At 45.7% G+C, this 26,480-nt stretch overlaps 1 protein-coding gene across 4 annotated transcripts in view; it reads left to right on the forward strand.

Annotated features, from left to right (window-relative positions):
- LHPP (phospholysine phosphohistidine inorganic pyrophosphate phosphatase) overlaps nt 1-26,480 on the forward strand; it is a 76,663-nt gene that overhangs the window by 15,043 nt on the left and 35,140 nt on the right. For all 4 annotated transcript variants that reach the window (XR_015259120.1, XR_015259121.1, XM_086752777.1 and 1 more), the window contains 3 exons: nt 554-617; nt 1,786-1,878; nt 9,663-9,754. Coding sequence is in view for 2 of the 4 variants with exons in the window: in XM_086752777.1 (XP_086608903.1) it covers nt 554-617; nt 1,786-1,878; nt 9,663-9,754 (249 nt within the window). In the remaining 2 variants the exon portion in view is untranslated. The remainder of the gene's footprint in view (nt 1-553; nt 618-1,785; nt 1,879-9,662; nt 9,755-26,480) is intronic.

Below are 26,480 nucleotides of genomic sequence, written 5' to 3' on the forward strand. Positions count from 1 at the left end.
GAGGAGCAAAACTTAGCTTGGAGGGCTTTTTTAGTCCCGATGAGTCCCCCTGGCTTTCCTCATGTGGGAGGCTGATGACAGGCACTGATGGTCAACTGTTTGGGTTCCCTTCCAGATATACCGCAGAAGGTGTTACCACAGCCGGTGGTGCCAACCCTCATCTTGTGTCTGCCGAGGGATCTCTGTCACTGATTAAAGGAAGAGCAACGTAACTGCTGTCCTTTGTGAGCAGCTGGTACTGTGTGCCGTAAAACACAGGCCGAGTTAATCCTTGATAGACGCTAGCTGAAATCCCTTTGAACCAGGGGAGTTGCGTCCCAGATGCCATATGGGCATCTGGTTGGAGATCTTTTCCCCAAGCGTTGCACGGTGCTGAGCCTGTCCTTTACTTAACTCCTGGTGTTAAATTAAGGCTCCAGAGTTTCTGATGACTTGACTTTTTGTTGCAGCCATATGGACATCTGTATAGGCACAGAAACAATAAAATGTGGTTTCTTTGTATTTAACTGCCAACATTTTCATTTCATTGGAACTTTATCACTTTCATTTCCAGACGCTACTATAAAGAAACCGATGGTCTGAAACTTGATGTTGGAGCTTATATGAAGGCATTAGAGGTATTTTATAGCTTGCATTATGCTTACTCGCTCCGTGCACCTTGTTAAAAGAGTAACTGATATAAATATGGGTCATCTTCTGTAATTGCTCACCTTGGTGGAGGAAGTTTCCACAGATTGAAACTCATTTGCTGCATTCTAAAGATGGGTGGATTCATTTGTTTTCTGACTTAGTTCATTTAAAAAAATTTATTTAAAATGTGAACTTTTGCCACTGTGGTACCTTTTTTAGAAGTGAGGCCCTTGGAAGATGGAGTCAGGAAAGAAAAACACGGACTATTGTCTGCAAAATACCCAAGAAAAAACGAAGGTCCATTTTATGTTTGGTGTAGCGTTGTTAACACAACCCTTGCCTTTAACAGTTTACAGCAAGAGGCCTTTATTCAGCAAGATACTTAAGTGCAATCCTGTTTTTAAGCCTGATTAAGTCTGTGCAGAACCAGAACCCAACAGATAACCCAACATAAGGATGAGAGAAGGAGAGAATCATTATTCCCCCTTTTATAGGCTTGCAGAAAGATTAAAAAAAACCATAGTGACTGCAGAGAATAAAGTAAAGCAGGGTAGTACACAAGCACAGAAGATGGTGGATATAATGTATGCTTGCAGCACGTTCATTTGTATCTGCATGAGCTTGGGGGAGATTTTTGGCCTCTCAAGTACATTCAAGCTTCTAGTTGTCTAGGAACAAGCTACAAACATAGTACTGATATTTAGTTGCAGGAAAAGAAAACTTTTAAAATCCGGCTGATCACTTGAATGACTAAAAGTGTGTCAAGTGGTTGAGGAAACCCTTTACATCTTTTTAAGGCCCTTTGGGACTTTTGTTCATTTCCTATGAAGGTTATTTGCTATTTCTTTAAGAGTGATGCTCTTACAAAAATGAGCGATACTGGAACTGAGTCTGAAGACTGCACTTGTGATGGAGAATGTAAAAGTCTATAACTCTAGATGTTTTGGGAGGACTTTCTCTACTTTCTCTCCTGCCACAGAACATTAAATGTTTCAGTTGTCCAAATTCTCCAATATTCACCTTCACCCACTAATCCATTGTGGTATTTAAGGGCAAAAATCAATGATAAGATACTTTTTATACAATTAACTTGACTTATGGGGTTGAACAAATCCTCCTCTGATCAGCATTTTCGTGTGTCTCCTTTTTTTCCAGTATGCTTGTGATATTCAAGCTGAGGTAGTGGGAAAACCAGCAAAAATGTTTTTTGAGTCAGCCTTAGCAGAAATGGGAGTTCCACCACAACAGGTAAGGTTTCTGGTGCCGTGACTACTGGCTGGGCCATGTAGTTATGCCCACTGATGCATCTTTTTTTTTCATTTGCTGTCTTTCATGGAAAGTTACAGAAGAGGTTGAAGGGAGTGTGGCCAGGATGACATGGTAAACTCTGGGTGGATGGGCAAATATTTTTTCCCAGACCTAGTGTGCAGATACATATTTATGTTCAAGATCTCCATATTGATTTAAAAAAAAAATGTTGAATAAATGTTGGAAAAAACCCTATATTTGCCCATTGCAAAGTAGACAAAAGAGGACTGACAGCCAAGAGGGTAAATGCTACCAAGTGGGGAGCTGTTGAATTTCTCCTGCCTTATGCATACTTGAAAGGCATGACATTATTTTCTCTGCATTTTGATGGTTCTTTTTGACCGCCTGCTATTTCTCTTTTCATTCCTGTCTCTCTTTGCTCTGACTTTTACCATCCATATACCTCTACGCAATTTAGAGTCTTCCTTCCATCCGTCCCTCTGTTCTCTACTGCATTTTCTCCTTGACTGTACTGCTGTTTTGTGCTTTCTTATTCACCTTCCTCTCAAACCATATAGTTCAAAAAAGCATGCACTTCTGTTGTGAAATTCCTTTATTTGTAGGCTAAATAAAGTAATATAAAATAATAAAAGTTAGTTTTCCCAAGGAACTGTGGAAGATGTTGTGTCTTGCAAGATGAGAGGTACCCCAATGCATGGCATTTTTTAATTTTTTTTTTTAGTAAAAGGGAAAGGCAGAAGTAAAATATTTTCTAATTTAGGTGAACAGGAAGCACTGACTGACTTAAAAACTCCTCTCGTGTTATTGGATTCGTCACGCTTTCCAGAAACTCGCTGAATGTGTGATGCTTACTTAGTACAGCCCGTTTTTTCCTCTCTCAGTAGTTGTGCCCGGATCACTTTTGTCGATTTGTTGTTCTGTCACACAGGACATAAGGATGAGTATGAGATGACTCACGGACAGCAGTGAATTACAACGTAATAATTCCATCAGGGGCTTTTGGTGACATTATAAACAACAGGAGTGAAGTTTGGGTGGCTTGTAGGTCCCTGGAGCCTGGAGATGAAATTACAGCCCTGTAATTCAGCATATGCTTGGGTTTTACTTTATTATAGAGTGGGGAGATGGAAAAGACCTAGTAGGCCATCTAATCCATCTCCTTCCCTGTGCAGGAGTGTTCCCTGCGTCACATTTATTAATGTTTTGTCCAGAGTAGTTTTCAGTGGGCCAAACAACTGGGCTTCTCTCAGTGCCCTAGGGACAGTGTTCATGGTCAAGTAGGTCTTGTGGGCAGGCAGCTTTTTTGGAAATTCATTGGGATGCTTCCCTTTTAAACTGCATCTCCTTATTTCTACTTTTACTCCAGGTAACAACCAAAATACCTGCTTGCCTTCCTGGATGTTTTCTCCCTCCAATTACTTCCGGATTTGTTACCATTACAGTAGTTTTCTCTTACTAAAAGTGTGTGTTTAGCTCTCAGAGCTTTTCTTGTGATTCAGTCCCTCTGCACCCTAACCCGCTGCGATGCTCTTTTCTGTACTCCCTTCAGTTTGTCGATGTCTTCCCAGTAACAAGATAGCTCAGCCTGAACACAATATCCCAGGTTCAGCCATGGCAATTATTCAATCCATTCATCCAACCAGCAAACCCAAAAATCCATTTGAAACACAGAATGGCATCTGAAGAAAAAATAGGTGGAAAAAAGAACAAAGAAAAAAAAAAACAACACAGAGCTCAGCCTTTGGATACTGTTTGTCTAAGTCAGATACATGAAGGTTTATGTTTCCTTTCTGCTTATATCAGAAATGATTGGTGCACAGGAGTAGGAAGGAAGAGGGGTTTGGGGGGTTTTTTGTCCTTGTGGCCCTACGTAGTGGCATTGCTTGCCCTTTTCTGTAGGCAGGATGATGTGGTTCTCCTCAGATGCTGTTTTGCCCAGCTCGTGGTGTGCTGAGACCGTGTCAGCCCCTGGCACCAAGGGAGGGTATCGTTACAGGGATGCCACAGAACACCAGAACTACTGTCTCGAAAACTTTGCTCCAGGGAACAAAATTTGATGTAATGCATCACCAAGCTGGCAAAAGTGGTCCCACAGGGTGATGAGCCTCGGTGAATGGTTCCCACCAACTTCAGAAGGATTTGTTTTGGGTACAGAAAAGCAGTAATAGTCGCCAGCAAAGACTGCTGTTTATTCACTTTGTGCTGTTTGCCAGATACTCACAATGCTACTAGTGACTAAATATATTTTGACACAGATTTTTTTTTTTTCATGTAGTTTTCAGCATTAGATGCCATCAATTTGTTGTAGTCATATGTCTAGTCTGTAGGTGTAATTTTGTGTATTTAGAGAGACTAGAGATGAAAGGAGTACGTGCCTAAGCAAGGAGGAGTGGAGTAGACACCACTGCGTAAAGGCACCAGTCACTCTGTGCTTTGGCTGTGGAGAAAATAGTCCGTGATGCTGGAGTTAAAACCTGTATCATAATGCACATGCATAGGAGGAACAAATTACAGCAGAGCAAACTACCTTAATTCTGACATATTTTCCTAACTTTTGAGTTCTTGACCTTGCACCTTTACTGTTCTTTTGAGAAGGATTTGTAGGCGGTTTTAGTTCATCATTCGTAATAATAAAAACTCAGTATATGCAGTTCAGCGAGTTCCTTAGTAATGCCCTGTATTACATTTTATTCTGTCTCCTGAATGAGCTATACCTCTCTGCATTTGTAATGACATGACAAGGGCTGGTTTTACTTGCCTTTACTTTTATAAAACGTTTGCCAATAATTTATTCCACCTGAGGAATGCATTTAATCCATACCATCATTAAACCATTTTCGATGAGCTGCGCTTTTGAAAACATATTGCAATTTTCGTTCACCTACCTTTTAATGAAAAATACCTTTTTAATAAAGCTGTCTCACCACAGTAATTCTAGACAGTGGCCAATCTTAAATTTCTCAAGCTGCTTTAATCAATAAAGTTATCACCAGTCATTTCCCTTGATAACAGCTTCTTACCGAGACCCTGACTTTGCCTTCTCCTGCTGAGATGTTTTCAACCTGCACTTGGAATAAGAGGAACTCCCCAAAGTCCAATTTTCATTTTAACCTTTCCTCAATGGCCTAGAAATAACAGATTGCTGGTATTACTTTAATAGATTGGAAATTTAAACCTCTTAGAAGTAACCAGACCTGTCTTATGATTCAGTAATATGACAAAGAATAACACATCTTAAAGGTTACTGAAATGCCTAATTCATGTGTTTTAAGGCAGCTGTAACAGAGGATGATTTTTACAGCTTTACAATAAAACCTAAGTAATGTTAAGGTTCCGGTAGTTTTATGTAATCGTAAAAAGTTCTCTCTGTAGCAAATTGTCCTGCTTTAATGGGAGTGATAGCAGGTCATCCTGGAGTGCATAAACTACTGGTAGTTAACCAGTTCCCATTTCTGCCACCTGCAAGTCTCAGGTGGGAGTTAGTGGTGCGTGAGAGCAGAGAGAGGTCACCCCGAGAGGGGCACGGAGGACCTGCCGCCGTGCCGCCATCCCTTCCTCGCTCACCGGCCACCACCGGGAAAGATTTTCCATCTCAGAGAGAAGAGTGAAGTGACTGAGTGACGTTTCAAGCTTCATGTTTTGCTGCAAGCTTCTTGAAACCTGGCTGGCCCTGCAGTTTGGAAATCTGCCCTGGGGGTTTAGTGTGTTTCTTTGGTTCACCTGGCTTGCTGTACAGTTTCGCCCAGGTCAGAGGCCACATGCGACGCCCTTTGCGTGTTTGATGTTTGCACAGCTCGTAGTTCCAAGATACAAACGTAATTAACAGTAATACGGGATGCTGAAGCCTAAGAGGTTATCGGTTGGGCCAAGGAAAATAGGGAGAAAAGGAAATGCGTTGTATTTCTTGTGTAAAGGGGTTAGAATCGTAGAACAGAATAGGGTTAATACATTCATCAAGATTCTGTGTGTAAGCTTTGTTTCCTTACGTCCCTGGCACATTTAGCTTAAGGTTATTAAGCCTACAGCAAAAATCTGCTTAGGCATAAATGTGTGACTCTAGAAACATTCACTGGGTTAAATATTCTGTTGAAGTTTGCACGCTTCCTTCTGTGCATCTCTGCATTTGCATCCTCCGTAGACTTCAGCCTCCAGAGTATCCCACAATCTTGTCCTGGTGAACACTGCATTGGAACGCGAGCACAACTGGGTAGTACAGAGTATTGTTGTCTTTCTGCCTCATTCATTTGCTTACTCCATAATTTATTTTCTGATCGAACATTTTTCTGTGCTTTTAGTGAATACCAAGACCTAAGGTTCCCATTCACCACCTTACCGACATCTCTGAAGGCTTTTTAGTCTTGGCTACTTTTGTGGGCAAGAGAAGTCAGTCACCACCTCCATTCAGCTCTGGGTCCGTGGCCCAGACACCACCAGTAAGATTGCTGACCGTGATGGTGGTCTCTGTGGCGCGTTTGTCCAGTGGGGATCATATTGTGCCTTCCCACCCCCAAAATTTTTGGAGGTTGTGTTTGTTTCCTCCGTTATCACTGCAGATCTGGGTTGAGTTTGATGGGGACTCTTCAAGAGCAGAGGCTTTGCTCAGCTTTGGCACACGTGTGCTTTATTGACTGCATGTCTACAACCACATGCACCGTCTCGCATCAGCTATATGGTTTAAGAAAATAAAAACTGCACCTGTCTTCGTTCTTTGATGATTTGTCTTAAAACCAGAGGGACTGTCTCACTACATTTTTGCCCTTCTTTTTAGTAAATTTTTAACCCATCTGAAAACATAACTTCCGCAGAATAATTGAACGGATTAATGGTGCGATCCCTGTGTAAAATGTGAACATGAATGGGGATCTTTTAATTCTTGCTTTCGGTGGCTATGTGACCTTTCAGTTTTATATCTTTCTCTCTGTTCTTACCATATTGCAGTCAGAGAGGAAGTTAAACCCAGGTTTGACAGGTGGGGTTTTTTTTTATTTCCCTTGACAGTGCGCCTTTTGACCTCTATCTTCTTGCCAATGATTTTTTAAATCCTAAATGATTTGGGAATAATTGCTCCTCCTTTAGTGATTATTGCCCTTCACTGATAGTAAATCTGTGAACTCCCCGGGGGCCGGAGTACATTTTTGTATGCGTATGCCACAAGCTGGCCTGGACAGGCATCGCTGCTCATCTGCAGCTGCACTTGCAGAGCTGCCGGGCGTCTTGTAGGAAAACTTCCCTGGATGGGGTAAAATACAGCCCTGGCAAGCCCTTCTCCATTTTCAGATGAAATTTATTTTTGGGGTTTTGAGAACCCAGGACTGAAATTGTCTTCACTTCAGAAACCTCATCCTGAATTTTTGGGGTCAGACTGAGCAGGGGCGTGCGGTGGCACAGGGCAGGTCCACTCATGGGGTCCCACTGCAGCCATTCCCTGTCCATCTTGGAGAGGTGTGGAAAGGAATTTTATAAGAAAAGGGGATTAGAAACTATTCAAGCCAGTGGTTGAGAATGATTAAATGTCTCAGAGCAGCTTGTGGGGAAATCAGTAGTGGTGGATGGCTGCGAGTGGTGTTGCCAGGTTCTTTGCAGTTCTGCATGTAACAGTGGGATTATTCTGATGCGTGCTTTATTTACATATTATTTAACAATAGCTTATCCTTTTCTCCCCATTTCACCTGGATTGTTTGTTTGGAGGAGTGGTAAGGAAAGATGAAACATCTACAGGGGAAGGCGTCTTATTAGGAATACACGTTTCCCTGAGGAGAGTGGATAAGGAAAATGGTCTAATAACGGAAGGATGAAAAAGACTGAGCCCTCCACCATCTGGTGGCTTTGAAGCAGTTTGCGAGCAGAGAGCTGGAAAGGCAGAGCTACCTGTCCCAAAGCCTGCCGCTCCTTCCCTATGGGTACGTTTTCCCCAGCTCTGATCCCTTGGCCACAAGTCCTCATGTCTCTCTGCTCCTTAAAGGAGCTCTCAAAGCCTGGCCGCAGTGGTGACTCTTCTGGGCAGAATGAAACGGAGTGGGTATGTATGAACAGTTTCAAAATAAACTACTTCAGCGTGGAGCCAGACAAATGAGCCTTGACTTGAGAGGGCATCCTGTTGCATCCCATCACCTGAGGGGTGATGATCATCCCTCATGTGAACAATATTTTGAAATAACATGGAAGATGGGCTGAGCTGGTAACTACTATATGTAACCTTGCACACCGCACTTGGTACATTTCTCAAAAGAGGATTTAGTTTTTATCAGCTGAAGCTGTTCCACGTACATGTGTTCGTAGCTCAGTTTGGCTCAGTTCGTGGCTCAGTTTGGTCTGAGTGCTCTCAGAAAGTCTGTTCAGCTGGGGCTTTAGGTGTATCCTGAGATTTCCTTTACATGCTGTGTAATAAGTGGGAGAAGATTCTGTTGTAATTAGGTGATTAATAAAAGCAGTTCTGGGGCTTTAGTATTTTTAGACTTCTTCGATATGTATGATTTAGTCCTGCTCAGCAGACTGCTTACAGAGCGGGTGACACAGAAGATGAACTGACTCTGGGATGGTTGCATGCTAATGTTAAGAAGAGGTGCTTCCATGAGAAGGCAAAAGAAAAAGAGGATTTTCTATGGGGCAGAACTGGTAACCGGAATGGCGCCCGCAACACGGCCTTTCTGTATGTTTTTCTCCTTAATGCTTGAAAATGAAAATAATTTGAAGTACGCGGTAGGGATGGGGGTTCAGGCAGGAAGGATACAGAAGATGCGAAAGCACACTTTAAAATCAGATAGATAAACTCTCTGTTCTTTTCAGAGTAATCCAGAATGCCTTTGGGAGGTTGAAAGCTGATTTTTTTTGTTTATTAATTGAAGATTATTGTTTTGTGTATATGCTGTTTTTTATTGAAACTATAGAATGACCCCCTCCCAACCAAATTTAAATTTGAAGAGTAAGACAAATGTAATTATTCTTAATGCAGGATGATAATAAGCGCTTGAAATTTTGTAGACGTGATTGTCAATGAAAAAGACCCTTTGGCTGATACACTTCACTTTAACAAAGATCTTTTAAAAAGGCAGGAAGGCAGCATGCGCGCTGCATGTTTTTGTCAGACATTTCGATAAATCTTACCACCACCAGAAGGTCTTTTCTCAGTTACACTTTTTTATAATCTACTCAATTGAGTTTATTAGTATTTGCATAGATTTAAGCTGACCGTAAGCTGACCAGTGCTAGAGCCTGTACATCTTGTGTCACATTATGCAAAAACAAATAAATTAGATTTTCTTTTGTAGTGATTTCCCAAATTTCTGTATCAACCTGAGAATGAATTGGGATCAAGCTCTGCGAAGTTACACATGTCAGTGATCACAAGCTTAAGCTTGACTAGCTTTTAGAATACCAATTTGAAGAAAGTATGTTAAAAGTTAAGCTTAATTTAAACTGCTTGGAGCATAACATAAATGCATGGTTAGGAACAGAATAGGACCAACTTAATGAAAGTCAATGTTTTCTTTGAACTGTGTGCCAAATCACTTTGATTTTTGTGATTGATTACAAATTGTACTGATGTGTATTGCACTAGTACATCGCTCGAGGAGAGATAGCATGAATTATATTCAAGGTAGGATGACTTTTAATCAATACGATGACAATATTATCTTGTTTAATTTGTCTGATGTCAGTATTAAACATCAAATCAAGCTGTTTGTTATGTCAGAGGAGCGTGACGTATGGCAGAAATAAAATTCGCTTGATGCCGGTTTTCCTGTATTTCATTGCTTTGACAGGCCATCATGATTGGAGATGATATTGTGAATGATGTAGGAGGTGCCCAGTGCTGCGGTATGAGAGCTCTGCAGGTGCGGACAGGGAAATACAGGTCAGTGCACACCCTACACTCTGTGCTCCATGGGGGCAATCGTGGAAAAGGGGGAAATAAATGTAAGTAATGACTTTTTGTGTTTACCGTTCTGCCAAATGACACTGTGCTCTCATTTCCTCGTAACACATTAATTTCTGAAAGAAAAGGAATTGTGGTTTGAACCTGGCACACATTCAAAGCAAATGTGCAAGAGCAGATTTTTTCCACGCCTTTTCCAGACTTTTTTTCCCGTTGGTGGCACAAGTTTGCCATCAAGGTACGCTTCCACTTGTTGTCTGAACAAACACCTCCTTGTGCAGCAGTCAGGCTTGAGTGGGTGATGACACTTTCATTCGCAAAATGCATTTTGGGAAAACACTGTGTGTGTGAAAGCGGCAGGAAGGGGAAGGCATACTGTCTTTGATCTTTTAAAGAAATATTTTCTGTTAAATTACTGCGATATTTTTTTTTTGTCACAGTGCATAGAACTGGTGTGTTTCTTGGGTTGTGCGTATTTTATTTTTTTTGCTGCTATGTGAAAGTATTGTACACTTGATGTAAGACACGTCTGAAACTTCTAGCAGGGTTAAGATTACAAAATTAGGCTGTCGACTCGGTGATCTCTGTGGGTCATATCTCACAGCTTTATGAAGGACTCCATATGTCTGTTATTTCCTCCAGACATGTATTCAGCACCGAGATGTCTGGAATGCAAGAGCTGTTTCTCCACTTCCCATCTTACCAGAGTGCAGGCTTCCGCGGGCTCACTCACCTCTTTCAAATGACCCTTCAAGCCCTTCTCCATGCAGGTGTCTCCATGATCTTGTGCTTTCATTCCCCCAGGGGCTGCCTCCCTGCAGCTGCTGGTAGGAGACCTGAGTGCAGGGCATGGTCCAGGGCTGCCTGGTCGAAAATGAAGCCGTTGTCTGATGCTCAGGCCAGGTTAGGTTTGAAGTCAGCTCAAGGTGACTCTCCAAATGCAGCGCAGGCAGTGGTCCCTACATGTAATATTTGGATTCCATAACACTCAAAATCTCCTCTTAACCATGTCCTCTTAACCATAACCATGCCTTTTTATAGCAGGCATGGTTCAGCAACACCATCTGTTGGTTGACATAATTTATATTTTTACAATTTTTCATGAGTTTCAAATAAAAGAAGGATACTCGTTTTGGGAGGGATGCGGCAAGTGAGAATGGTGCTTGCCATAGGCTATCTGAAAAATTATTTTGTTAGTTTTCAAGTCAATCTGTTTCTCAGTTTTCCTTTTCATTTGTGTCAGGTGATAAAATAATACCCAGTGCCTTCTTTCTAGTGGACAAGTAAGTGATGATTTCTGAGGAAAAAAAAAAAAAAGACAGATACAGGTGTATTGTATTTTGTGTATTTTTGCATCTTTAAGAGTCCATCTCAAAATCAGCTATCTGAATAAAGCTCAAAAAATCCCCAGGATTAAAAAAGTAAGTATATGCTTTGTGCTGTTGGGATTATTTGTCTGTAATCTGTGTAATCCCATTCATTTCCTAAAGGAGAAAATAAGGATTCAACAGTTGGTTTTACTCTGGTATTAACAGGATGACTTTGTGAATCCATATCGTGACGTCACCCAGATGTGGGTGTCGGAGAGGGAGGTGTCTCTGCACCTTTGCTGCTGAGCAGGTATCTCCTCTGACTTTCCCCATCGTAAAATCCGCCACAGGTGATGCTGCATCCAAACCGTTCAGACAACTGACATAACCTCTATCTACACACATAAATAAATATGTATAATCGTATGCTGGAAAAACTTTTTCTTGTATCAAGTTTGAGTCCTGATTTCACAAGTGAAAGGGAGTCTTCAGCTGTTGTAGATGGGGGAAAAAAGATTGTTTTCCACTGTTAGCTTCCTGTTTCGGCGTGTGGTTGCTGTTATCTGCAATCATATCCTTTTGTATGGCGCTAAAATACAGATGAGTGTCTCTCTAAATTGAGCACGTGGTGCCAGTCCGGTTGTTGGCAATTGTGAGTAGAATGAAATAGCTCTGGTTTGCCAAGAGGGGTCAGAGATGTCTGTGTTTTTAAGAACGACTGGTTTAGTATACATGGAAAATGAAAACACACAATAAGTATTGAGAGAGATGGAAAAAAACCAAGTGAATGAAAGCTGATGGGCAAAAGAAATGAAAAATCACTGAAAATATAATTATTTCCTAGCTGGTTTAAAGTCTGATATATATAAGATGATGCATAGGTCCTCTCTTTCACTTGTGTGATAGTTCTTATTGGCACGGAGCTGTGTGCTTCACCCGAGCACCTCTGGATGGCACCCTCAATACGTTCACTGCAGCATTAGCCACAGCGTCGGGCTCTCCCTAGAAAACTATGCCTGTTGTTGCCAAAGAAGTGCAAAGCGCAAAGGCGTCAGGGTTTTGTTGTCGACGCTGAGTGACGGTGCAGTGGGATTTCCAGCGATTCCAGTTACAAGAGTCTTGCACCTTGGGAGATGGGTTATCACCTTGAGTTGTCTCTGTGTTTCTGCAGCCATGAGTAGTTTTTTCCGTTTCCACCACAGCGATGTTGCCTCGCTTCAGCAGAGCGGATGCAGAGCTAATTTGAGAATAAAATAAAAAATAACAGAGGAACTATCCTGAGGAATTGTCGCAGGTGCATTTCACAGCGTACTGCTGGATACGTGAAGTGATGTTATTTGCACAAATTATCCCAGTGAGGGCATTTTACATGTTGTTCTGTAGGTCCAAGGGCTCCTTTTGTACCCCTCCAGTCTCACCTAAATGCTGTCCTCAGCTGGCAGACATTGTCCCCTGCGGTGCATCGGGACAGCTCTCCTTGTTTCAGAGGTCAGCGCAGTTTACACGAACATCTTTAAGGCTGCTGCCCACCGAGTGCCACCAAGGGTTACGCATTGTAGCACGAAAGATGACACAAGCCAGGTTTTACTGTCTGTCTGTTGTGTTTCAAAGGGACTTCAGCGATCACCTGCAGCTCGCAGGCTGCGGAGCAACTCGATGCATCTTTCTTGCTTTAATAAGCTGGAAGAAAAAGTCCCCTTTGGCCCTGAAAGCCTTTTATGGAAAGAATCTGCTGATGCAGAGGTTTCGGCAGTAGATAGGGATGGACGGGTCTTCCGCGGGGTGGGGAGCCTCCAGCCGGGTACAGGAAGCTGACTTCAGCCTGCAGCGTCGCAGGAGCCTTTCGCCGTGGGGGTTGTTTGTGCAGGGTTGCTCAGTGACGGCGGTGGCGGGTGCCAGCTTCCCACTGAACTGAGGAACTGGTTTTGTGAATGTGAAGTGGTTGGCTTGGCAGGCGCGTCGAGGTCCAGCGGAGAAGCAGAAGGGGTGTGCGTGGAGAGGCGGCGTAGCCCTGGGGCTGCCTCCCTTCCGCCCTCCCGGCCTCTGCAAGGTCTTCTTCAGTGTGAGATTCAAAGTGTGGATTAAGCTGCTGCAGAAACATTCAGTTTCACACCACTTTGCATGGAGATCCTGAAAGTCAGCTCCTTTGTCGTGCTGCTTTTGGATCTTTAATAAAAAATTGTGCAGCTGATTTCCTTTAACGTGACAAGTTTTCCATATTCTGCATGCCTGCATCTATGCTTATCTTTTCCTCTAAAGCACTTAATCCTCCAGCAGGACTTAATCTCAAGTGTTGAGCTCTTTCATAGCATAGATGAGTCTGTGAAATGTAATAAATCCTAGCTGCAACATGGAATAAAATTTCTGTTGGGTCAAGCCAAGGCAATAGTGGGAAGGTGTAGGGATGAGGTGGCATTTTGAGTTGATCTCAGCCAGCGTGGTTCTCTGACATGGGGTGAGTTTAGGTTTAGCCAAATCCAGCCTTTCTTAGGTGTAAAATCCAAATGTCTGCAGGTTTGGCCGCTCTCAGTTTGTCCTCTCTGCAAGAGAGATCAGGTCATTGCTGCAGACTCTTGTGTGCTAAGAGAAGAAGCTGGTGCTGGGATTTTCAGCTCTGGGAAATCTGATGCTAATTATGAAGTTTTTGTGCGCACCTGCATGGAGCCCTTCATAGCCAACATCTTTCTCATCTAGGGAGGAACACGTACTTGTCTTTCCGCACAGCGTATGTGCTAATTCCACTTGCAGCTAATTGGCCTTGACATCAAGCTGAGGATTTCCACAATAGCTATTGATTCCGCAATGCCACGTAATATCCTCGTTCCTCTTTGTAGCGTGCAAGTTAGAGCAGAGAAAAATTACTTTGAGGCTTTTCCAACTTGCCTCACCGTGAAATCGGAAACAGCTTTCGGGTGCGTCGGTGTGTCAAATTGCAGGTGATTCTTGGCAGGGTAGAACTACCCACCCCTTTCTCCCTGTTGTTATTTACAGGTCCTGATTTGTAAGTAAAGGACTTTCCATTGCTGATGAGCGGCGGTAGCCAGGAACTTTTGGGGCGGTGGTACCTGCTGCCCCTGCTCGCCTGTGGGCTCTGAAACAGTTTCAGAGTCTGGCAGTATGGGTTCATCCCCTCTCCGTGCCCATGTGAGGTTTTCTTCGTTTGATGAGGGATTTATCTCACGGCCGTCACTCGTTGATGAGCTCCCTCGTTATGGACATAAAGGATACCCCAAGGATGGAGGATAAGAGGATGGGGACTCGCAAGCGCTGGCGTCTCTCTCCAGCTCTGCCACTGTTCTCTGGGAGAACTGGGTCAAGCTACTTCATGTTACCATTCTTCAGTTTCCCTACTTTATAATTATCTTCTGAGAATAATTATCCTAACTTTATGAAGAAAGTGGCTTGTGATCTGTTCCTCTTATCTGATGGAAGAAAACACAGAATTTTTACAGATACAGAAGAAATCAGCTTGCTGGGAGAAAAATCCAGACGTGAGCAAGACAAAAATGGTGACAGAGGAAAGGTCTTTTAGGCTGCCATCGTGAACTGATTAAGGACTGAGAAAACCAGGGTGGGTCTTTTTAATAACCTCCTAAACTAAGTTATAAAATTATTCTTAAAAAAATTTTCCACCCCTAGATAAATTCACAGCTGTCGCTGTAATAGTAAATGAAAGTTCATGACGCCTTTGCAAAGAAGGGGTCCCATCTTACTGCTCTGCAGAGAAGCAGCATCACTCCACCCTCTCTTTCTTGCTCCCTGCGTTGCTAACCGCAGCCAAGATGAACAATTTTATTAGTTTGTTCATATCTCCTGGGTCTTGCCGGAGCATACCAGAAGTGCGTAATGAGAACGAGCAGGCAGAGGCACTCCCTCTGTGCTGAAACAGAACCAGAGGCATTTTGATGGCTTCACAGTCCTGATAATTAAGCCTGTTTCAAGTATTCAATGGAATGACTTCCAACACTTATTTACACTGTAAAAAGTTTTATTGTAATTCATGGTAGTTAATGTCTTGAGCAATGTTTATTAAAACCCAGTGTCAGCAGGTCAGTTTTCATTTTAGCGCGATAGCTGGTTGCTGTCAACCCTAAGGCACAGGCCTATTTGCCGTTTATTGCACATTCAAGTCACAGTTTGCTTTGTCCATGTGAGGATCTCCACATGTGTTTATCGATTTCTTGACCACAATTTGGTAACTGTAATCGTTAAATCAGCTTTGTAGAGGAAGTTCAGAGTAAATACTGCAGTGCCTCAGCATTTGCATACTCATCTGACGACAGCCTTAAATTTTCCCGGTACATTCAAATGTCCAGACACAGAAATTATAGTTTTCTTTTCTATTCTTTTCTATTCTTTTCTTTTCTATTCTATTTCATTCTCTTCTGTTCTTTTTTTTTTTTTCCTGCCTTTTTTTTTCTTTTAATTAGCAGGTTGATTTATTCCTTGGTACAATAATAAGCCTTGAAGAAGCAGAGCGTGCTCCAGACATAGCCATGGTGGGTGCTGTTCTGAAAAAAAGTAGTCTGAATGTCAGAAAAAGAGATCAGTCTCTGATAGAATAGGGGCAAGGATAAATAAAGGAGGAATGTATCAGGTCAGTGAGGAAACGCAGTACTACATGGCAGTCTCACCAGTTCTGCTCTCTACCTGTCTAACGACCAACTTTTTCTCTGCAGTCCTCCTCTGATCAGCTGTCACATCTCAAACACTTATGAAAGGAAGCAATTTGCATTTTGCAAATCAAGGTGGTAGTGACCGCATCAGCCTGCGCTGCAGTTTTGCTTCCCCTCTTGCTTCGCATCCACACAATGCACGTGGTAGCAGAGACGGCTGCCTTAAAGGTTTCCATTTCTCCGCTTCTGAAGGTGATAAATAAAGGGCGGAAAGAGGAGGAGATGCTGCCAGCGTTAGCTACTAGAACAAGGGGCACGTGGCTCAGATGGGCTAAAGCACTTCCAGACCCTTCTCTGGAAAGCATCCAAAGTTTATGGCCATTTTGTTTTTCTTCTCTTTTGCTCTGATGCGTCGGTGTCTTGGTAGCACATGCCAGCCTGGGCTGGCAGCCTTCCTCCTCCTGACACGGCCGTGTACGCTCGTGCGTCTGCATGAGTAACACCAGAGCCCTTAGCATCTGCTTGTCCAATATGTTTGTGTTTCTTTCCTCCCCACAGATACGTAATTGATGAGCTGAGGTGGTGGTGGCTGGACTGCCTGAAAAGTGGCAGCTCGGGGGCTTTCCAGGCTTTCCCTGGAGCATGTTCGTCTCCTGCACAGCACCCGCTGCCGCTGCAGATACCTGTGGCCTCCCCAGGAGCTGCCTGGCTGAGGGGACCCACAGAATCCTGGTAGGAAAAGCCCACCTCTAGCTCCTGCAGACCCCCACAGTCTACAGGGTGGCAGAGGGAGCAGTTCCTTGCTTATTTTTCTCTTTAGGGGCCTTTTCTCAGCGCTAGTGTAAGGCTGGAGTAGAAAAATTCCACAGCGAAGCAGTCCTGGGAGCCGACCGAGCACAGCAGTGTTTCTCAACACTTGTCACTTGCAGAACGCTGAGCGATATTAGCTTGTTCAACATTTGACAGCGATGGTGAATACCATACCAATCACTAACTATTTCTGTAAAAATGCTAATGAGCCTGTTGAAATGTGCTACAGAAATGGCAGAGCTGGGACAGCTGCATGATTATGGTTGCACTAGAGATTTCCTTTTTTTAAAATGCAGGTTCCTCTTCTCTGGGTATTTTTTTCCTGTGGTTAAATGTCATCCCAGCTCACTTGGTGCATGGAGTCCTCTCAGCAAGCCGCACAGGGAGCGTGGCCGAAGGGGAGGCTGCTCTGATTGAAAAAACCAAAGCAGAGCTTTGTTTTCAGAGAGAGAGAGAAGCAAATAAGAGAGAGGCAGGCCAAGTCAGCTGCTGATGTAACTCCCTCAGAGCAAGTGGTTCAGTATCTGAAATTTAATCTTCTGGCTCGGGCTCTTGCTCACACTGTAAACAGGCTTGGGAGCTGCGACGCTGGAGCAGTCCCTCATGCTGGCACCTTGCAAGCACAAAACAACCAAGTGTTCCGGCTTTACTGCTGTGCTGTGTGGCCCACGGATGCTGGAGGATCACCTGCAGGCTGGTCTGTGACCTTTGGTTTATCCTCTAAGAGTGGATTTAACCACCAAACCCAGAGTGGCTGCCTAGTCGCCGGCATGTTTTCTGCTCATGAGATCCAGGGGCACACAGCCGTGCAGTTGTAGGGCGAGCCGGGTGCTCGGAGGACCACCAGCCATCGTGACTGGTCCCAGAGCTGTGCTGGGGGCTCTGCTGCAGGCAGGTGGCTTTTCCAGCAGCCACAGAGGCGATGGAGATGGGCAGTTGTTGAGGTGTGTGGGATGCAGGGACTGCTGCATCATCTGAAGCACAGACTGCTTCAGCTGGGCTTGGGCTGGTGGCTGGTTCTCATCCCCTTCAGAAGGCGTGATGTGACTCACCACAAAAAAATAAAGCACCTGGCAGTGCCAGCTTTAGATCTTCTGCAGGTGCTGGGAAACTGATGGCTCCACACAAGTGCTCTTTTTCTGTACTGTGGCATGAGTGAGAGCGTAATGGGAGGAAAGGGGTTTGCTGAGCAGTGCTCTTGGCTGGGGATGAAGATAGCTTGCAGCTGGTGCTGGGACGTGACTCATGTTCACACTTTGCCCTGAAACGATGATGATTCTTACTTGTCTGTGGTTTTCAGTCATTGTCAACAGCATATATGGCTACACCTCAGCCCTGCACGCTCAGAGGTTGCCGGAAGAGGAGCTCATTCAGCACACGAGGCCGGTGCTGTTGCATAGGGTCTGTGTCCCGTGTTGAGTCTTTAAACTTGAGCCTCGGCCTCCCTAAAAACAGTGATGGGTCTCGGGGCCATGGGGAGCAGAGCTGGGGAGCCCTGGCTGCAGCCGTTGCATATGCTGTCACTTTTTGTATGGACCTGCAGCTTGTCTCAAGCTTTTTTATTTTCTTAACTCTACTCTGACCCAGTCTAAAATGGACACACATGATCGGCTGGGTCTAATGCTCTGCTAAACGCTGCTCCTGGTCCTTAGGACTGTTCCTGGGTGGATATAATTTCTGTGGTGCCTTCAGTGACTTACTCCAATAATTTTGGAGGGTGATCTTGGCGATGTTTCTTGCATGTTATTTATTCCAGTGTATGCTTTTATTTCACAGCTCCAGTTGCTTTTCCATTCCCAGTTGTGCTCTGAGTGCTGTGTGAGGTGTACAGGGAGGAGGGGGTGTCAGGTTCGCCCTTCCAGCTTCCCCTCACTCCCAGCCTGTTGTAACCGCAGACAGTCTACACATAAGCGGAGTTGCACAGTCTGTCCTGAGGTGGGAGCTTGGCCGTGCGATGCAAGTCGCTGTGTCGCTGCAGACGGTGACCGCGTTCCTGCAGAAAGAAGGGCTGTGAGTCATCCTGCCCCGTTGCCAACAGCGGCAGAGCAAACACCCGAGCTGGTTATCCCGGGCTGCTTCTGCAGAGAGAGCTGGGCATCTGTAGCTGTAAGTCCTCTCATCCTAAAGCAGGTCAGCAGATCATGCACCAGAAGCACCTGTCGCTCTGCGTTGCCTGTGAGGGCGCAGGTGGCTGGACGTGCTCTGGGGAAGCTTCCTCTGCCCCCTGCCCAGGCTGGGCATGGGGAGTCCGGCTCCACCCGCAGCAACGCGTCGCTTGCTGAAATGCCCGAAGCACAACATAGGTGTTGGCTGATCAGCGTGTTGCGAGTAGGGAAATTAATGCAAAGAGTTGTTTTACCACGAACTATAATTTGGGGAGGAGTAGGGGGGCATGGATGGGTGATGGAGTTAGCAGAGCCGGGCAGGTGTGTCAGCTCAGGGCTGCACAGTACCCTGTGCTTTGCACGCTACGGCCGCAGGGCCCTTCTTTCCCGTCCCCTTCTCCGTTTCCTGGGATGCTGCCAGTTCCCAGTTTGTACTGGAAAGGATGTGTTTCTCAGTGCAAATTTCTCAAGGGCTGTGTGGGGCAGGACGTGGCCGGCGGTGCTCTGCAGAGCCTGATCAAATTCCAACCTTTGGTTTTGGATTTGCAGTTTCACTTTGTGCAGGGTGGGAGCTTGAAGTGGTTTTCATCTTGGCGCGAGCTGCCGGAGCACCGTGCTGAGCAAAGCAGCTGCTGCCTGCCTTTAAAAGGAGCTTCTGTGCTGCGGAGACCCTTCACCTGCCACAAAGCCCAGCTTTGTTTGAACCCCGGCAGGCGTTTGCGGTTGAATAACGTGAGCTGTTCAGCTCGACTGTTGGCTGCGTGACACTGAAATCAGGCCTAAAAATAGGAGGATGTCTGACCCCGAAGTGAAGGGTTTTCACTTGTAACCCAGCCTGGCGCCCGTCCAGGGTTACATCATCTGGAAGGGAAGTTGGAAAAGCTTCCAGATTTGTTGCTTTCCGTGCAGGAGGGCTGAACATGTGTGTGCACAGATAACTAGGTGGCACATTCGCTGGGGCGTGAATCAGGGCACAGAGGGAATGGGGAGGAAAAGACATGAAGATGGAGGAGGAGGATCAGAGCTGAGTGTCAGAAAAGGGTTTTGGGGGCATTGTCTGTGTATAATTTGAGGGGAGATGATAGGAGCAAAGAAGGTCCCATTCAGGCAGAGCCTGTTCCATAAATACAACAGTTTTGTTTCCTTTCAGGTGTTCTAAAGCAGTTGAGCTACAGTCGAGGTTCTGACCCTCAGCCCACCCAGTGATATCTGGTGATACCGGTCACAGTTGTGGTTTGAGTCTGCGTGATTTAGACTTGCAGGTGCGTGGATACTGCTCGCGGTGGCCATGGGAGTGTCCGCGATGTCCAGGTACTGAATGACCTCCCTTGGTGTCAGCTCTCTGATATTTGAAAGCAGCTTTGCCCAGGCTAACCTTCAGGGATTTGATAAAAATCTGTGCTCAACTAGCATGGATGACCTTGCTATTGTTGTTCTAAGTCCAAATTGCTTGAACCTAGTTCCTCATATTTCTGCGCTAAGCTTCTTTGACTTCTTTAAAAATGATAGTGTGTAAAAAATATGGTAGGCACTCTGAAATTCGACATCTTTTTCCCTCTGGGTGCTGCCAGGTGACTCCTGTGCTCATCCTCTATCAAGGACACCTTTACCTCGGTGTTGGTGGGTGCACTTAGCTCTCATCATCTGAAAAGAGCTACGAATTTCAGCGTGGCATCCACTGAGCCCAGGGAAGGCAGGTGATCACCCAGGTAGGGTCAGGAATTGACTTCCCATGCTAGGGTTAAGTATACGCCGTACCTCCAGAGAGGGGGTTGAACAGTTTTTCCATGTTTTACCCATTTTTTTTTTGTGAAAGCTTGAAGCCTCTTTGAGTAAGAGACAAATCTCTATTTTCAACTAGACTGTAGAACTTCTTAGCTCTTGATCCCTGATGATTTTTGTTAAGAACAGCCTATAACTGGAGTGAAAGGCAGAGACCTAAACCTAAGCAGCTGGAATAAATCTCGTGTACGCCAGCGGTGGATGCCAGTGCTGTAGGTCAGCTGCTCCAGTACAGACCCGTCGTTTCACGGGGCATTAATGGAGCTGACATAAATGAAAGCGGGGCACACACGAGAAGAGCTGGCTTTTATTCTTGCAGACGGAGTTCTTTATTTTTCCTTGCTGGCTGAAATGTTCTAGCAAACACGCAACTTCCTTGTCATCTTTAAACTATGTAGAGAAGTGGGGAGTTGGCTTTTACCAAAGCAAATGGACTTTTGCTTTGAAAAGTCCCTTCCTGCAGTTTTTGGCATGACTGATCACCCTGCTTTCAAGAGTCCCTGAGCTTCACGATACAGTAGTTTTGTACAAAGCTGTATTTTTATGCACACAAGCTTTTAAAGCTGAATCTCTTCAAAAACGTATCCCTAGATAGTTATCCTGTAGTTTCACACACAGAACTGGAGATCTGCAAAGGACTTAGCTGGGAAGAGGCTCAGGGGCTGTGAGACGATGGCCAGAGGCACTGGCAGACACACGGCGATGACCGGCACTGCTGCACGTAGCACAAGTTGTTAAATATTATTTGGAGGATAATACTACGTGTTAGAAGACTGTTAGAGCATGAATTAACCGTATTGTGCGTTTGCTTTGAGGAGCAGTCCTTAATGAAACACTCATGTCCCCTTTCCCACGCCAAATCCTCATCTCCCCATCACACAGAGCAGGCACAGCCTCAAATGTGCCGGGACTTACAGAGCAACTTTTGCCCCTCACTAGTCACCGATTTCCACGGGGGTTTTTCTACCTTGCCTTTCTGGCCGTTAAATACAAGCATTAATGCATTTATTTCTGGAGCGGAGCTTTGAGATCCTGCATGCAGGGATGCAAGGTGCAGAGGTTAAAACTAACCCTGCCCCACGGGGTCAGTTGCTGGCATGCTTAGTTTGCAAGTGCTTGGGCATTACGTGTAATGTAAGCATCCGTATTTACCTTCCTCAGGTGTCGGAGGTGCCCGTCTCCTTTGGGCTGGCTCACACGGGCTCTGCTGAGGTTGCTCTCCCCTCTGTCCGGGCTCCCGTTACTGGAGCAAAGGGACGGGTTTTGGCTGAGGACTCTGAGGCCAGCTCCTGTTCGTACAAAGCGGGTACAAAGACCTCCGTTGAAAGAAAAAAAAAAACCAAACCTGTCTGCATTTAAATCAGTCTAATTAAAGTGGCTTTTTCCAGGAGCTGGCAGGCACGCTGCATTGGCTGCCCAAAGTGATTTGTGCGATTATTTTCTTTTGTGTTTGTCTAGTGGGATTTTTTCCTTACAGCACTCATTTATGGGACGTTACTCCGGGAAGATCACCTATGTACATTATTTCACGTTTAGACGCAAGGGGCTGGATTCTCAGCTGCTATAAGGAGCGGAGTAAATTGGCAGCGCTCTACTCATTTACACCTGCTGGTGCTCTGGTCCACTGAGTGCCTGGAAATAGCTTAGCAAGTGTAAGAGGAAAAAATGGTTTCTCCATCCATCTGGAACAGATTGTGTACATCAGGGGAAGGGGGTGCATTTGTGAGAGCGAACACTTCATTTATCTGTGTACGAGCTATTGAAAAGACTGGATGTAGCTGCGATAATTATAACCAAGATGAATCTTCTTGGAATGGAAAAGTAATGACAATCCTAATTTTACCAAATCCTCTGAAATTTGCTGTCTATTTATTTAACACCCCGGATCCGTTCCTGCAGCAGCGGATCGGTCAGATTTATGGAGCTGCAGTTTAGTAATCTAAATACTTTAGGAGTTCATCTGCGTGGCCCGTGGGCTGCTCTGGTTATTTTCACTGTCACCTCTCGGAGGCCGTGGGAACTGGGAATGCAGACGGGAGTGCAGGGAGGCACGGGCCAAAAAAATCAGCCGGAGTCAGTCGAAGCACTCTTCTTCGTTTGCTTTGCAGGCAAGAGGTACCTGACCCTTGTGGGCAGCTTTAGCTGTTGGTGCTGTTGGGAAGGGAACAAATCTCCTTCCATCCCCTCTTCAGGAGCTACGTATTTTTTTTTTTTTTCTCTTTCCAGCATATCTGTGGTTTTTTTCCTGCATGTAAGGAGAAGCAGTATGTATTCAGAAATTCCCCGTGGCCAGTGCATATTTGAATCGGAGAGCTGACTGCATTTTCCCTGTGAGGAGCCGTGGGTATCACCTGTCCATCCTAGAGCCTTGTCAAAACACAAAACCTCTGCTAGAAGCTGAAATAGCAGCACAAGAAGGAAAATCCCTTTGGGACAATACAGGGTTTGTTAAAAAATAGAAGAGGTTATCCAGAATCCGTGAAAATGAAGGCAGGCGAAGGAGCAGAGCTGTGGGCCTGGAAGCCCTTTCACTACCATGATTTAATATTAAAGGAAAATGCCTGGGCTGGGGTTTAATAATTATTGCTGGTCTTTTTTTGTAGCAAGTTTGTAATTGCTAGACCTGTCTGCATTTGTAGGTTTATGAGCTGTGCAGCCTTTTGGCTGAATATTTACTCTTTTCCTACCACGGCAGTAACTGTCTTTTCCAGTCCAGCGTGCTTTGCAGGACTGGAACGCATAGCCTTGATTTCCCATTCAACTCTAAAGCACTGTGGGATTTCAGAGCACACACAAAACCCAAACAACAAACCATGAAAGATGAAAATGTTGGTCCAAAGAAGACAGAAGGAAAATTTCCTTTGACTCCTTCTGAGTCCGCGGGGTTTGGTAGCACTGTAAGCCTTTGTGCTTCAAGACACAAGCCAAACTCTCGCTAATAAAATGTAAAAGGCAATTTTCCTTCAGGGCACAAATTCCAATATAAAATCTCCTCCATTTTCCTAAACCACTGTCAGAAACTGGCCACTGTTGAAAGCAGAATACACAATTGGGTCAGGCTGCCTGTCTGAACTGGTGTGGCGGCTCTCGCGTGCTACGCCTTCCGAGATGAACACGCAGGAGGGGTGCGTTGTTACCGGTACTGCTGCGTTGTCACTGGGAAGGCCAGAAGTTCCAGATAGGTCAGGTATTAAGGAGGCAGGAGGGAAAGAGGGGTTTGAACCTGTGTTTGGGGGTATATCAGGAAGCCTTGGTGCTCTGGTTGCTGAAGCGGTGTCTGTACGGTTGGCCTGAGCAAAGCAAAGGAAGAAATCTTTGTGTGTTCTTAGGAAAACGGTGGGACAGCAACACAAAATGTACCCCCCGCCACGTGTCCTGTGGGGAGCTAGCACCCTTAGTGCCAACTTTGCTCCACGTTCAACCCTTTTGTAGGCAGCTCGTTGAACCTGAGGGCCGATAGCCACTCCAGGTGTTAGGAAATCAAAGCGACTTCCTGAGGTCTTTGTGTCTCACCAGTTTCCTGCGGCAGCACGGGCAAAAATTACAGAAGCTGGGTATCTGGCAGGTTTAGGAGTGGCTTCTGGCTGATGTGCAGCAGCTTCGGTGTGACCGTGGATGAGGGAGCGTGCCATCCGTACCTGGCAGCCTTGCTGGGCTGGAGAGCCACGTGTGGGTCTGGTCCCTCTCTGGCTGAAGCCACGGGAGCCTTGCCCATCACTCCTGAAGAGCTGAAAAAGGTCTTGTGAATCCCACGTGTATCACTGTTTTCCTGGGTTTTTTATTACTTTTAAAACATTGCACGCCCCAGTCACAAGAGGCAGAGGCATTCTTGAAATCCTGACCTGGGATTGCTTTCAGCTACAAGAAACACTGGCAATATTCTCAGTGCCGTGTCTCGGGAGAGTATTTTCATGTCTTGTAAATACAGATTTTCTCAGAAGTTGCTCTAGGAGGCTCTTGGAAAGTTTTGGGAAGTATGTTACAGGAGATGTTAAATAGGATGGTCACAGAGGGGGGGCGGGGTGGAGTAACCTCCGTACCTTCTGTCACTTTGACCTTCCATTCCAGCTGTAGTGTACGTTATTTAGCTCAAAATTGCTGCTTCTCGCACCCTCCTCCCACACACTTGTGTACTAATATGGCCATCCTCAAGGGCTTTGTCCCTGCCAAAGCACAGCCTGTTACCAAAAGGAAAAGACAATTAAGAGGAAGCGGTGGAGTTTACCATATAAACCTTTAAGACTTACCCACGCTGAATAATAATGCAGAGCGTCGTTTCATCCAGACAGATGCTTCCTGGATCGAAAGGGGCGACTGGATCTGATGGGAATGGATAAACAGCTTTGCAGCTCCCAGTTCCTGCAGCTCAGCTCCCCCGTATTGTCTCAGCGACCATCCCTGCCTGGCCTGGTTGTTGAGGAGAGGGAGGTTGTTGAGATGGAGACTTCTGTCCTAGCTCCAGTGTGGTTGCTGCTCCTGCCAGGTTCAGTAAGAGTGCACGCAAACGCTTTACCAGTGCCAGCAGCTCCAGCTGCCTCCTGATGCCGTCGTTCTGCTGGCTGCTTGCTCTTAGGCAGTGCCCAGCATCATACGCCCTTGTCCTGGGGGCAGGAATCATCTCGGGGCCATGGAAAACTTCCCTCCGTCCCCTCTCTGATGCTGGCATCTCTCCCACACGTGCACCTCTGCCCTCCTTCCCAGATCATCTGCTACAAAGGTTGAAGTTGCTGAGCAGGGACCTCCTTGCAGCTGATGGCTGAGCCCTTCCTGCGCCGTCCCGTTCAGGTGGTGTGGGGACATCTCACAGCTGTCCTTTCCCAGGGAAAGCCAGGGACTTCGGAGCAGGGTGCTGTAACCCCCAGGGCCTTGGTGATGGGCTGTATTGGCCAGCCTGAGTTCGTCTGAGGAATGAGGCTGTGTTGCAAGCCTGAGGGAAAGGTGCTGGGAGAGGTTTGGGGGAAAAGCAAAGCAAAGCATCACTGTTCTCTGTGGGTAGAGAAGGATGTGGGGCTCAAAGCAGAGTGCCAGACCAGCCCTGCCTGTGCTCCAGAGCCTCGCTACGCTCCCAGCAAAAGCCACGCGCACAGCCAGGTGGGTTTTATCCAAGAGAGCAGCGCTCAAGGAAGAATGTGTAGAAAAGCCACGGTGCTTGTTCCAGCTCACGTACGCCTGCGTTTTCTGGATGGAAAAGTCCACGGTCCTGTGAGGGTGTCTGGAGAGAACCCCACCTCACAGCCCTCTGTGAGGGCACCGCAGTGGAGACACGAAACAACCTGTATATGACAGGAATCGGCAGCGTCCTGCTCGCTTCTGCCTGACCTTGCCAGTGCCCTCTGACTCCATTACTGGCCCATCCTCTTCTCCTCCATGGCAGCCTGACAGGCGGTGTTGATGGGACCAGCCACTCAGCTGGCAGGAGGCAGCAAGAAACAGACAGCAAGAGAGAATGTTGCTGTCATGCCCAAATATTTCGGTGTTGCATGCGAGGGCTGCGCAAACTGCATCCGTATTCAGTGCTGTCTCGACCGGTTAGCACACTAACTTGATCCCAGGTGGCCGTCATCTGGAAAGTGGCTGATTGCCAAGTAAATCCAGGAGCTGCTATCTTTATAGGAAACTCCTAGAAAATTGACTGGGCAGTAAAACAACAGTGCTCTGTAGCAATTACTCCGTGGGGAATTTGACCAGATCTCTGCCTTGCAAATGTACAGGACGTACGCCTATAGAAATCCTTGGGAGTGCCACAGAATTTAATCAATCCCATTTGTTTGTGTGGAGAGCCAGCCCAGACCTCCGTGGCAGACGCCCAGGGAATGCTGGAGGCAGCATAACCTGTTAAACCAAGATACCTGTGGCCCCGTGAACAGAACACACCAAATTTGCCCTTTTTTTAACTCAACCAACCCCTCCCTTTGCTATCTCTCAAGACTCATGCAGTCTTTGCTCATCCTTTCATCTTCCTCATTTTTTTTTCCTTCTCTGTCTCTTTGCCCCAGATTCCTCTCTGTATTTATTTGTTTCTTTATTTATGTGACCACTTTGCTTTCTTCTTATGCTTCGTTCTGTGCTGGGAGGCAAGAAG

Source organism: Chlamydotis macqueenii, chromosome 7 (assembly GCF_036417535.1).
Source record: "Chlamydotis macqueenii isolate bChlMac1 chromosome 7, bChlMac1.mat, whole genome shotgun sequence".
Lineage (NCBI taxonomy): Eukaryota > Metazoa > Chordata > Aves > Otidiformes > Otididae > Chlamydotis > Chlamydotis macqueenii.